The following is a 13,752-nucleotide window of genomic DNA, read 5'->3' as shown; positions in this document are numbered from 1 at the left end:
CAGAGTGGACAGTGAGAGAGAGAGAGACAGGTCTTCCTTTTGCCGTTGGTTCACCCTCCAATGGCCGCCGCGGCCGGTGCACCGCGCTGATCCGAAGCCAGGAGCCAGGTACTTATCTTGGTCTCCCATGGAGTGCAGGGCCCAAGCACTTGGGCCATCCTCCACTGCACTCCCTGGCCACAGCAGAGAGCTGGCCTGGAAGAGGGGCAACCGAGACAGAATCCAGCGCCCCTACCGGGGGTAGAACCCTGTGTGCCAGTGCCGCAAGGCAGAGGATTAGCCTAGTGAGCCGAGGCACCGGCCCACTGCTCTATTCAAAACAGGCAGTAGTATCCACTTCTCCCAGGGTAAAAGCCAAAGCCTTGAAATTGTCTGAAGGTCCTACCATAGCCTAGCCCTCCTTTATCTTCCTGACCTTTCTAATCCTACATTCCTTACTAATTCCAACTTGCCTTCTTTCTGATAATCACAGATGCCAGACATACTCTCACCTGCTGATGGCTTTTTCTTTTTCTGAAAGTCTTTCTTTTTCATGGATAACTACCCTGGCTCCTTCAATATAACCTCTCCAATTAGGCCTCTCCTAACCACCTATCAACATTTACAGCTGGCCCTCTTTTTCATCCATCACCAACCAATGTTCCAAATCTCCTTTACCATGCTCTACTCCTTTCACTCACAATACTTTTCAATGTGTAATATCCACAGTTTATTACCCACCATCTGCTTTGCCTAGCCAAAATGTGAACCTCATAAAATGTTCATTTTGATCCCCGATATATCCCAAGCATGATCAATTCATATCTGAAGAATGAGGAATAAATGAACAAGTGAAATAGAACAGACTTAAATAAACAGGCTAAGGTCCCATCCTAAAGTAAAACCAACGGTAGCCTTCTCCTATCTTTATCCTCTTTCTCGATCTCCTGGTTGTATATCAAGGGACTGGTTGAGGGGAGGATGGGATTCTTTAGTAGAGAATATAAGCATAGGAGATACTTTTATTTATTTATTTAAAGAGAGAGAGGGACAGAGAGAGATCTTCCTTCTGCTGCTTCAGTCCCCAGATGGCCACAATGGCCAGGGCTGGACCAGGCTTAAGCCAGAAGCCAGGAGCTTCATCCAGGTTGCCCACATGGATGCAGGGACCCAAGCACTTGGACCATCCCCTGCTGCTTTCCCAGGCCATTAGCAGGGAGCTGGATTGAAAGTGAAGCACCTGGAACATGAATCGGTGCCCATACAGGATGCCTGCAGGTGGTAGCTGTCACTCCCCCTCTTCGTGGAGGAACGACACTAAACCCTGCCTAGACTTCATATCCAAGTCACGGCACCATTATGTCGCTCCCCCTCTTCGCGGAGGAACGACACAGGACCCTGCGCTGTTCTTTTGTCTGCTCGGCCCTCCCCGGGTTTGCTGCTGGTTCTTCCCGGGTTGGCTACCGACCCTTCCACCTCCGTGGAAGGGCGGTTCCCCCTGCCACTTTCCCCACTTCCGCGGGGGAGCGGCACACCACCAGCCGGCTCTCTCGGGGGCTGCTCAGATGTTCCTCAGGTGTTCCCCTTAGATGTTCCTGGTGCATGTTGTCTCTCTCCTCCTTTATAGTCCTCTTCCACCAATCCCAACTCTGCTACCCACACGCCGAGTACGCTGCTCTCCTCCAATCAGGAGCAGGATCAGCTCCTGCAGGTTACTGGTCGAACTGGAGGCAGCTGTGTAGAAGCTGTTTACTCCTCTCCCAGCGCCATATTGTGGGAGAGCAGATGCATAGAATAAGTCTTAATTCCAGTAACTTAGTCTAGTCCGAGTTGCTCCCCACAGTAGCTTTACCTACTATGCCACAATGCCAACCCCAGAGGTTTTTACTGGAAGATTTTAGGTTTTTATTTTGTTTTGTTATCTACTTTATTATTTTTAGTGAATAGGTAAAAATTGTATATACTTATGGTATATGAAATGATGTGCTGGTATCTGTATACATGTTGAATCAAGCTATTTAGTATTTGCTTTACTTCACGTACTTTTTTTCTGTGATGGTGCAAAAGCTTAGATGTTCTTTTTAAAATTTTTGTATGTATTTATTTTCATTTTATATAAAAGGCAGAGAGTGTTCTTCTCTTTGTGGATTCACTCCCAAATACCAGCAAAAGTCAGGAGTGGGCCAAAGGAAAGCCAGAAGCCTGGAACGCCATCTAGATCTCCCAGGTGTGTCAGAGACCCAAGTATTTGAGCCATCATCTGGTGCCTATCAAGATGTATATTAGCGGCGGTGCCGCAGCTCAATAGGCTAATCCTCCGCCTTGCGGCGCCAGCACACCGGGTTCTAGTCCCGGTCGGGGCGCCGGATTTTTGTCCCAGTTTCCCCTCTTCCAGGCCAGCCCTCTGCTGTGGCCAGGGAGTGCAGTGGAGGATGGCCCAAGTACTTGGGCCCTGCACCCCATGGGAGACCAGGAGAAGTACCTGGCTCCTGCTATCAGATCAGCGCAGTGTGCCGGCCAAAGCGGGCCGGCCGCAGTGGCCATTGGAGGGTGAACCAACGGCAAAGGAAGACCTTTCTCTCTGTCTCTCTCTCTCATTGTCCACTCTGCCTGTCCAAAAAAAAAAAAAAAAAAGATGTATATTAGCAGGAAGCTGCAACAAGGGGGAGCGCCGGGACTCTAACCCATGCACTCCAAAAATGGGATGCAAATGTCCCAAGTGGCATCTTAACTGCTGCACTAAATGCCCACTCCAAATTTTAGATTTTAAGGGATTTCCTGTCTTGTCAGTCAGTCAGGGGATGAGGTGGGAGGGGCAGAAGCTGTGAAGTCTTAAACAATTGGAGAACTTTAGAACGTTTCTGTTCTCTTTATCACTCTAATTTTTACTCTAGTGGTGCTTTCCTTTGGAAGATACTTATTAAATCCAGTGAACTAGAGGAAAGAGGGAGGAGTACCAAAAAAAAAAAAAAAAAGTGGGGGGGGGGGACAAGCTGCTAAAGTGTACACAAGGGAAACAAGAGAATTTCAGGGTTTCAACTGAATTCACAACTTAGGAAAGAAGGCTAGGAGTCAAGACCAGTGCTGAGGCTGGTAGCGAAGATTGTGAATTGAATGTTCCTTCTTTTCCCCTTAGGAGTCTGGAAGCAGCATGTGGGGTACAGAGGGAAACTAGGAGTAATCATTCAAATATGTAAATTAATCCCATTGAGGTACAGGGTTTTTATTAACATTCTTTCAGAAACACAATATCTCCCCTAATATTTACACACCTGTGAGAAGGTTTCCACCTCCTAAGATAGAAGTACAAAAATAATGAGCCATGGGTGTATTCAATATCTAGTGTCATTAACAAATTACCATTAAATTAAGAGGAAGCATTTAATACTCATAATTTCTGTGATTGAGGAATCCAGAAAAGCAGCATGGGTGGGCAGTCCAGGGCCAGGGTTCATCAAGAAAATCAGGTATTTCTGTGGCTGCTGATACCTGAAGGTTTGACATGGATGGAGGATCTCTGTTCTAGGTGGATTGCTCACAGGACTGGCAACTTGGTGCTGGCTTTTAGCAGAAGGCCTCAGTTTCTTTCCACATGGGCTTCTCCAAGGGACGTCTGAGTGTTTCCACAACAAGGCAGTTGGGTTTCCCCAAAATAAGCAATACATAAGAGCAAAGGACACACAGGAGAAAGACAGACGCCTCACTGCCTTTATGTATGACCCAACCACCTGCTGTGCTCACTGGTCAGTCCAGTTTCAGTCTGGGAGGAAGCACACAAGGTGTGAATATCCATCTTGCAGGTAGGCTCCCACAACTTATGAACGGCAAAACAATCTCAACCCACCTCAGAGTTGATCAAGATTCATTTTTTATGCCACTTGAAAAAGTGAGAACACTTGTTCACCCTCTCTTGCCTCCCCCAAAGCCTCTATATACTATCACCTTAGCATCAGTGAGCAGTTAGCCTACTTTTTATTAGGAATGAATTTCTCATTTTAAAGATAGATCACAAACAAAATGTTGTGGCATTTCATGGAAAGTATAAGAAGGTATAGCATCTTCTTGTTTAACAGGGGAGATAAGTCCATGATCTACCATTCCATGTTGGACTTGACAGACTTTGAGAAAATGGAACAGCTATTAAAATACTGAATGTAGACAAAATTAAAATGTAGATAATATCACCATGCTACACTTTAAAGAGTTAAGTCTGAATATAAAGTAGGAACAGAACTCTATGTGTATGTATGCATCTACATACACATAAATATTATATATGCATTTATATATACATATACATGTATCTATGCATCTCTATGTACATATATATGTTGAGTAAGTTCAGCTCCTAGTTTATAGTCAGAATTTGTGGTAAACGTGTGTGTGTATATATACATATATTTCTCAACATATAAACTGTATATTTAAAAATAATAAACCTGGCCAAATTCATATTTGGCAGTATCACTCACCTCTTAATGTATCATTCCTTCAATAACTCTATAAACACTGAGCCTTCTAATTCTAACACACTATGACTCTCCCTACTGTGAAAAAAATCTGATGTCATAAACACACTGTATTACAGTATCACTAAGGGCATAATCCCTGAGGTATTACCAGCCTTGCTAACTTCAAAGCAGTTGCTTGGAGTCCAAAGAAAGAGGAAGAAGGGAGTGAACAAAGCCCTGAAGCTTGGTATATATCTCATTATTAATCCTTGGCAAAGAAGCAGTTTGGAAGTGGATAGCAGTAGGATGATTTAAAACAATCAATTACTACTTAAACCTTTCCAACAATCATGGCATCATGTAGTCACAAATGCTTCAAGGGAAGAAAGTCATCCAGCAAACCTCATTTCCTCCTTATTACCACCTCCATAGTAAGATCTGAAACCCAAGAGCATAATTTCCACGCTGCCGTGCAGCTATCACCAGCAAATGGTAGTCAGCATAATATTTTCATCTATGAGGTCTGTAATTCCTAAGGATAACCCAACAATAATCAAATAAAACTCAAGGAGATCTTTTAAAGGCCTTTATGCTTTTATTGTTTTAAACCTTCTCTAGTAAAAGATTAAAGCATACATGGTACCCTGATTTGATCTTCCTTTGTGCTTGAATGGAGTATTTCTTTGGCAACACTCTTACATCTGACTTCTCTTCTCTTGGCAAAATTATGAACTGGCTGATGTTATCTTACAGGCTTTCCCATGTACGCTTTCTCAACCTTTCAACTTTTCCCTTCCTTTCATAGACTCCTTTCTGTTACCTAGGAGCCCCTCAAGCTGTCTTCCGCATTCTATCTTCTGCACAGCCACATTCCAGACCCTTCTGGACCTCTCCTACCATTACAACATATTTTTCCTAAGACTTACCTGCTTTGAGAGGCTCTCTAAGTGGGTGCCTAATCCAATCATTCCTACTAACACTCTGAATTACTCCTCATTCTCTACAGAATCTTATTAAACAGATTCCTGGAGATGTTATAAATATCTCAGCCCAAATATGTTAGGTGTTTTGGTAAATAGTGAGACAGGATCTGTGACTAGAAATGGAATTTCTAGCCGGCTCACTAGGCTAATCCTCTGCCTTGCGGCACTGGCACACCAGGTTCTAGTCCCCATCAGGGCGCTGGATTCTGTCCAGGTTGCCCCTCTTCCAGGCCAGCTCTCTGCTGTGGCCAGGGAGTGCAGTGGAGGATGGCCCAAGTGCTTGGGCCCTGCACCCCATGGGAGACCAAGATAAGTACCTGGCTCCTGCCATCGGATCAGTGCCGTGCACTGGCCGCAGCATGCCGGCCGCGGCGGCCATTGGAGGGTGAACCAACAGCAAAGGAAGACCTTTCTCTCTGTCTCTCTCTCTCTCACTGTCCACTCTACCTGTCAAAAAATTAAAAAAAAAAAAAAAAAGAAAAAAAAAGAAGAAGAAGAAGAAAGAAATGGAATTTCTAGTAAACCGAAGTCTGTTGGGTTGCCTTACTCAGCCTAGGGAGTTGATCTAGGAAAGCTATTTTTCTTGAAATCATCCCCAAGGATAGGAAGGTAGCCCCAAACTTGGAAGGAGTATTCAGTAGCTTCCCACTGCACTTAAAAATAAAATCTACACTGCTTTTCAGGGCCAAAGTGATCCAACTGCTCCTTACCTGTCTCCACCTCACACGCTACGCTTCAGCCAAATGGGACTTGTGTCTGTCCCAAACATACTGAGCTGCAACGTCATTCTTGCCTTAAGGCCTGCAATGGTGTTGCTCAGTCCTCAGCAGGCAACTTACTATGCTCATTTTTCTGTCAATGCAAATGTCATATTTTCAGAAAGTCCAGTAACCTCACAATCATTTTCTAGTGCATCATCCTGTTTTATGTCTTCATTGTATTAATCACCGTGTGAAAATTTCTGGTTCATGTACTTTGTTTACATCCCCCTTCTAGGCCCCCTCCTAACGTATGTTTCATTGGCTATCATGTCCATCATTGTAACCACAGTATCTGGCAAAGAACCTGGTACATATTCAGTGTTCAATAAGTGTGTTTGGAATGAATGAGTGAATATATGAACTCAAGCACATACTTTAACCTTTAAACAAGTAATTGGGTTAGAAGTTCTGTTGAACCAATTTGGAGAGGGTGTTAGTATCACCAAAACCAATGTAACTAACTTGGATTTAAAGATTTTTATTCATCATGGATTACAGTATTTTTGTTTAAAATATTATAAATATTGGATCAGTAAAGATCACATTTGCCTTTCTGAAAAGCTGTCCTTTGGATGAGATGTCAAAAATGCACGTTAATATCCCATGAGAAATCCTACCAAAGGGTTTTATTCTTTAGCCAAGTTAAGAAACTGCATTTTCCTTCAGCCAATTTCTACCTGGTATAGATATATAGTCTCTACTACTAGGATTTCAGAAGCCAATGAGCAGCTTGCCTGTCACAAGACCCAACAAATGATTTCTGCCCATATGCAGTGTAGCTAAGTAGAGAAGCATAACCAATACAGCATGAAATATCGCTAAATCTACAGTTATCATTTAGCAAGGCTCATCCCCAGCAGCCTGCCCTCACCACCCCCCCTCCAAAAAAGAAAGGCCTAGAAATTTTGTTTTATTCTGGGCGGTCCTGGTTTAGTTGGTCGTTGCTTAGAAGCAGATGTCTGAGAGCAGTTCTGCAAGCTTGCGGTCAGGTGCTTTTGTGGCCCTCTCTTCTTCAAAGGCAAAATTGAGGCAAGTGCATGGATTACAACTACCCAGGCTGGCTTCTGCCATTTATAAAATTTCACATTAATCTTGTTTTGCTAAAGTGAAACTAAAAGGATTTTTAAAGGTATCTTTGTTCTAAGTGAACTGTTTTCAAAAAGAAAAACATTAGCAGAGAGAGAGAGGAAAAACACAAGTCAGCAGGAGCTAAATAACATGACTTTCCTCTAAGAAAAACACACATAGTGATAAATCTTATTTTTAAGGAACTACAGTGAAATTTCTTGAGACTGCTTGTCCCAGGAATGTTTATTATTAACTCTTTGAGGAAAAAATTAATAATTTAGTGGGGGAAAGCTCTATTTAAGTGTTACCCTTTAATTATTTCACTATCAAATTAAATTCAAGAAAATACACCCAATTCCATCATGGCATAGAAAACAAAAACTTCTTAGTGTTTCAAGAGGAGGGAGGAGTAAAAGGGAGGTGTGTTTTTCACTAAGCTCTTATATTAGCTGGCTTCTCATTCACTTGGTCTTGTTTTGCATCTCTCTGAGCTTCCGCAAAGATTATTAATTTCAAGGGTAGAATTGTCTCCAGCTACCATGTACTGTAAAACTGTGAAATGTTTTCCACCCTTCATAGCCCATTTACAATTGGCCAGGTTTGGGGTGGGCATGAAATGAGCTCCTGCCAATAGATAGTCATATCAGCAGAGGTGAAAACCCAATCCTTCTGTTTCCCTCGTGGTGCTATATGGTTCCATAAGAAAGGAGTGAAACACAGATATAGCCAACACACCTGGTCAATCTGGGTTTAGACTAATTCTTTGATGTCATGATCAAGATGTGAACTGTAGATGAATATTTTCTTTCTTTATTCATTTACCTTTATAGACATGTGCTAATTCATGGTGCAGAGGGGGAAGAATCAGAGGTTTTAGGCCTCTCTTATTCTATGGAAGCTAAAATAATTTAGGGAAATACATTACAATATAATTGTTTTACATAGGTTACAGTTTCAACAACAACAACAAAAAATCCCAGCTGCTTAGTGGTAATGTCTTCTAAAAATTTAAGAATCGTGATGTTAAACCCTTTCCAGTAAGATTTGAGAACTGAGGAGCATTTAAAGAGCAAGTCGAAGCACCAAGATAAAGTTGGGTTCCCCTAGTGACCTCTGTAGCGGAGCTGAGCTCCCGCAGGCAAGATTGGGAAGGGAGGGGGCGGGAAGCAAGAAGCACTCCAAAGCCCGCAGCTCCGCCGCGTAGACGAAGCAGATTTCTTCAACATCCCGCAGCTCCCAGTTCCCATCTCAGAGTCGAGGTCTTATTTTAGATAGCCCCAAGGCGCAATGAGTCTCCCCCCTCCCGAGCCGACGAGCCCTTTGGGTTGAAATCTAACTTCAAACACCGCCCCTTCCTCCTTGTCCCTACCCTCAGGTTTGGTTCGACAGCACCCAGCCCCTTCGTCACCGCACTGGCTGTGGAGCCAGCTTCCACCTCTTCGTAGAGCTGGAAGCAACCTCTCGGGAATTGCAGGTTCCCAGCGCGAGCCGGGGAGCTCGAGGGAGCACCAAGGAGCGCCAGGGAGCAAACGAGTACCAATCTCTGCGAGCGAGCCTTGCGGGCGCGGGCGCGGGCGGCGGTGCACCTGCTCCCAGCGCGAGGAGCTCTGCGAGTCCCCGGGAAGCCCTCGGCAGATCACCGCCCAGGAGACTCCCCTAGAGTCCCTTCCCGGCCCACGCTGCCATGCAAGTCACCCCAGCAAGGAGCTCCTCCTGGTCCTCCCTGCCATCGCTTCTCTCCTCAGAACTTTCCAACTTTGGATGCCCTGGTTCTAAAGGAGCAACAGGGGGACAGCTCAGTCCTAGTCACAGCCAGCCTGGAAAGGGTGGGAGGGGGGCAGTAGCCTTCAGGCGTGCAGCCAGTAGCCGGTCTCCTCCACCGTCCGGGGGAAAAGCTCTGCTTTCCTCCTGAGGATGGAGGCTGGGGAAACATGCAGAACTTGTTGCAGTAAGCAGAGTGCGAAGCATTGGGAGGAGAAAACAGAAAAGATTATGAAAAATCTCTGAGAGAGAGAGAGATTCTGGAAGGGATGAGCAGTTGGGAGAATGCTGTCCCTTCTCCGCCCGCAGCCCTGAGAGCCTACGGTGCAACAGAGACCCAAGCTCCTGGAGTCAGACAGGAGTGGCGTGAGAGAAAAGAGTCTCCAGGTCTCCCCAGGTTACAAAAGGGACAAACTCCTGCCCGAGTGTCCCCGGAGGCTGAGGGAGGGAGCCGCGCTGAGGTCTCCACCTCCCGGAGCAAACTCGCGCCGGCAGCAGCCTTGCACTTGGCAGAGCCTGGTTATAAACAGGCCGGCCCTAGGGGCAGACCTGGTCGCAGGTGGGATACAGTCGGCGGCGAGGCGGAGACGGACAGGGACTCACCCTTAAGGCTGCGGGGCTTTCTCTTCCTGGCCATCTTCCGCCCCCTGACCGCCCTCAGACGCCCCGCGCGCTTCCTCAGTCTGCCGCGCAGCTCCCGGAGCTGACGCGGGGCTTCCCTGGCGAGCTGCGGCCGCCGCTCTCCGCTCAGCGAGCTCTTTGTTGCTGTGATGCTATCTGCGAGGCGGCGGCGGCGGTCGGGCTGCGCGCTCGGCTCGGCTCGACTCGGCTGTTGCGGCGGGCGCCGCCGCCCCTCAGCTCCCGGCCGCGCCGCGCTGCGAGCCCTCGCTCGCGCAGCCGTGGCCGCTCTGGCTGCGGCGGCTGCTGTGCTGCGCCTGCTGCTGGAGGGGGCAGCGCTGGGTCCCGCGAGCTCCCGCCCAGCGCTGACCTCCCCCTTCCCCGCACCCTCCCTCCCCCGAACTCCCACCCCCAGTGTCCCGTCAGAGCCGGCAGCGCCAATTCAGGGGGCGACGGCATCGTCATCCCGCTACAGCTCCTGAGGACGGAGACGGTGGCGGCGGCGGGGAGCTTCGGGGGACGCGGGGAGCCTGCGGCCATCCAGGGGCGGGAAGGAAGGAGCGCGCATCCGGCCTACCGGCCTCCGGCCTCGGAAGCTCCGTCCCAGGGTGGGCAGCGAGACCAGATGGGCCCGAGAAAGGCGCCAGTCTTCCAAGGCCAAGAGCTCCAGCTAAGTGCGAAGGTTCGAGAGGGCCCCTAATGCCCCGACTCAGCACCGTCCTCTTCCGCAGCCTACTCGGGACAGCGAGCCCGAGCCCGAACCCGAGCCTTAGGGGGCGAATAGCCCCGGGGCGCCCCGGTGCTGCTGTCCCTCCCAAACCTAGAAGGGAAGTGGCAGAGGGGAACTGGAAGGTACTGGAGGAGAGGAAAGTGCGTCCCTCAGGCAGCCAGACACCTGCACGAACGCCCTTGTTAGGGCGCTAAAGCTCGGTTGAGCGGGGGCTTGGGACCGTTCCCTTTGGGCTGTGGGAAAAGAGGAAAAAAAGTTCGCCCTTGGATGCTAGAGGATTTGGCAGGGGAAGCAGCGACTGCTGGGCCCCCAGTGGGAACTTTTTTCCAGGAGGCCGTCTTCCTTGCCGGTGTGGTTGGGGGGTTGCCCTGGGGAAGCCTCGGTTTCACCGGAGAGCTGCCCTCCTCTCGCGCGCGGATGAGGGATGGGGAGGAATCCCAGCAGAGTCCCGGGGCTGCTAGGGAAGGCAAAAGTTAAAGACGGACCGGCCTGACAATGTAGAAAAGCAGCTGACTTCAAAAGAATGACCAAGAGGGTAAAGGTGGCCGGGGGTTGCCAGGGTCCACAACTGTGGGGAAAGGATAAGTCTTCTTTCTTTTTCTTCTTCTTCCTCCTCCTCCCACTTCTCCCCCCTCCTCCTCCCTTTCCCCCTCCCTCTCTCCCTCTCTCTGTTTTCTCTCAATGCAGGAGTTGGGTTTTCCATCCAAACGCACTTCGTGATTCACAGGATCTTTTTAACACTTCTCCTCCTAAGAAAGTAAGTACAGTTCCCTACCCAATCTGATTATCTAAACATTTAGCGACTGACTTCAATACTTCTAGCCAGAAGCTGCCCCCAGCACCCATGTGGTACAGCAGAAAGAACACCAGTCAAAAACCCGGGTTCTGAGTTCTGGCCCTGTAGCGTCCTCGCTCTCAGAATGTGGACAAATCACATAACTCCTCTGCTACTCTCTTTTCTGGGAAGATACTATCTCAAAGTTTCCCTGACCAGTCTCTAAAACCGTTTCTTTTGCATCCTTTCTAAATTTAAGTTTTTGTAAGTGTAATATATAGAAGTACATAATCGAAAGAACAATATGAAATAGCCAATTTCTCTCAGCACAACAGCGTTCATCAGAATTTAACACAATTAGCAAATTTATTTTAATAAGCAAAATAGGCCTATTCTCAGACTCATAGCCAGACATGAGACTCAGTGAAGATTTCACCCTTCCAAAAATCTGCCCTCTCATTTAATTAAAATGACTCTGAGAGGTCATCATATTTTATGGAGCTATTATAAACAGTATGCTTTGTAAACATCCTTAGTCTACTTTATGTGCTCATATTTTACCACGAAGTGTTGATTATTGCCTATCAGAATGTCTTTCAGTTTATTCACCACCTTCACACTTTATTTCACTTGCTGTTGACCACAAGCCTGTGCGCTAGAGGCAAGACCTGCTTTCCAGGTTTTACAGATGATGAAATGGGACTCATGGAGGTGTGATGAGTTACCCACAACTTCTAAACTGTCAGTACAGCTCTTCTAACTCAGACCACACTCTTCCTGTGACAGCAGCTGCCCGCGAAACAGAATATTCCCACTTAATGGCAGGATAGTTTCCTTTATCCCATTTATTCCTTCCATGGTGCTTATACTGTTCTCCACAGAGAATACTCGAAATTTCTGTTGACTCATTATGTATTTACTTTTTGTACATAGGTATGAGTAACGTATTTTTACCCTTATAATACTTCAAAGTGGTTCTACATGATACATAATTGAAGGTCACAGCAATCACAGAATATCATGAAAAGAGGTTTATTCAGTTCCACTAAACACTTGAGGAAACCAAGAGACATCAAGGTCACAGTAAGGTCATGCAGGCCCTGGGTTTCCAGGCCAAGACTTTTTCATGTAGCCTGCACTGCATGTTCAAGGGTTCCCTCCCAACAGAAAAGCCTATAAGGATCAGTAATGCAGAATATGACACAAGCAGTATCAACACATGTGTTGTACTTGAGGGAGGCTGGTAGAGACTGAGAGAGCACAAGCACCATGACTCAGCAGCAGGTTGCCTGGGAAATGGAGACCTTGGGTTGTTAAGGATTATGACTTTCTTTTTTTTTTTTAAGATTTATTTATTTTTTACTTGATAGTCAGAGAGAAGAGAGGCAGAGAGAGGTCTTCCATCTGATGGTTCACTCCCCAACTGGCCGCAATGGCTGGAACCGTGCCCATCTGAAGCCAGGAGCCAGGAGCTTCTTCTGGGTCTCCCACGCAGGTGCAGGGGCCCAAGGACTTGGGCCATCTTCTACTGCTATCGCAGGCCATAGCAGAGAGCTGGATTGGAAGAGGAGCAGCCAGGACTAGAACCGGCACCCATATGGATGCTTCAGGACAGGCCATTAACCCACTGGGCCACAGCGGCAGCCCCAAGGATTATGACTTTCAAAAGAAGTCAGGAGATCAGGTTTTCTGCTGAAATATCCTTTGTGATGTCCATTTATATATAAAGTTAAAGAAGCCAAAGTATTCCTAGCAAAACACATCAACCAATAGCACACAGTATATATATGCAGTATCTGTGTGTCTCTTTTTACAGTCCCATCAATTGAGTTTTATCCCCAATAATCAGGGACTGAGCTGAATCCTTGGGTATAAGTCTGATTTTGATGGCACCTATTTACCCTTAGAATTACCAATGACCAAGACTTTGGGTGTAGTTAATCATGATTTATAAAGGTAGATTTGTAAGGGTTGGTGTTTCTAAATTTCTGGTTATCCTTTTTTCTTAATTTTATTAATATAAAGAGAACAGCTTTCATGTATTTCATAGGTAAAATTCTAAGAAGATAACCATACTTCCCCTCACTCCCTCAATTCTCCTCCTTCCTTCTAAAGTCTTTGGGTACAATTAATCATGAATTATACAGATAGATTAACAAGGATTGGTGTTTTTAAATTTCTAGCTACTCTTAAAGCCATCAATGTGAATGATCACAGTAAATCAAATAATTAAGTTATATGTGATTCTGATGAACATCAAGACACACACTTTATTTGATGATGATGAAGTATTGATGCAAATAGTGATGACAAGGACAAAACTGGTCTAATATCTATTTCCTTTCTATTCAAGGAAGATTTGGATGAGCTGGTTCAAAATATAGCCCCAGGATTAAAAAGGTAACTTTAATTATATGTGCTATAAACATTTTAGATTATTCTAGCCTTTTCAAGATTACCTATAGAGTGAAAGATAGAAATGAAGTAGGCAGGCATACAGGCTAAAATTGATTAGGTTTGTGAGCTGGAAGACCATGCCTTCGCCACGCCCCTGTGTGACCTCACACCCTACCTGATAGCCTCACCACGCCCCCATGTGACATCAGGCTCTACCTAACCATACCTG

The 13,752-nt window shown here is 46.4% G+C and overlaps 1 protein-coding gene across 1 annotated transcript in view; it reads right to left on the bottom strand.

Moving 5' to 3' along the window:
• SLC44A5 (solute carrier family 44 member 5) overlaps positions 1–10,061 on the bottom strand; it is a 437,182-nt gene extending 427,121 nt beyond the window's left edge. Inside the window, exon 1 of the mRNA XM_051857582.3 lies at positions 9,607–10,061. Coding sequence (XP_051713542.2) covers positions 9,607–9,640 — 34 coding nt within the window. The 5' untranslated portion in view covers positions 9,641–10,061. The remainder of the gene's footprint in view (positions 1–9,606) is intronic.
• Between the last annotated feature and the right edge of the window lie 3,691 nt (positions 10,062–13,752).

The sequence above is a fragment of the Oryctolagus cuniculus genome, chromosome 7 (assembly GCF_051225735.1).
Source record: "Oryctolagus cuniculus isolate XC-2025 breed Fujian yellow rabbit chromosome 7, ASM5122573v1, whole genome shotgun sequence".
Classification (NCBI taxonomy): domain Eukaryota; kingdom Metazoa; phylum Chordata; class Mammalia; order Lagomorpha; family Leporidae; genus Oryctolagus; species Oryctolagus cuniculus.
Note: the sequence above shows the minus strand (reverse complement) of the source record. Positions and strands in the feature narration are given on the sequence as shown.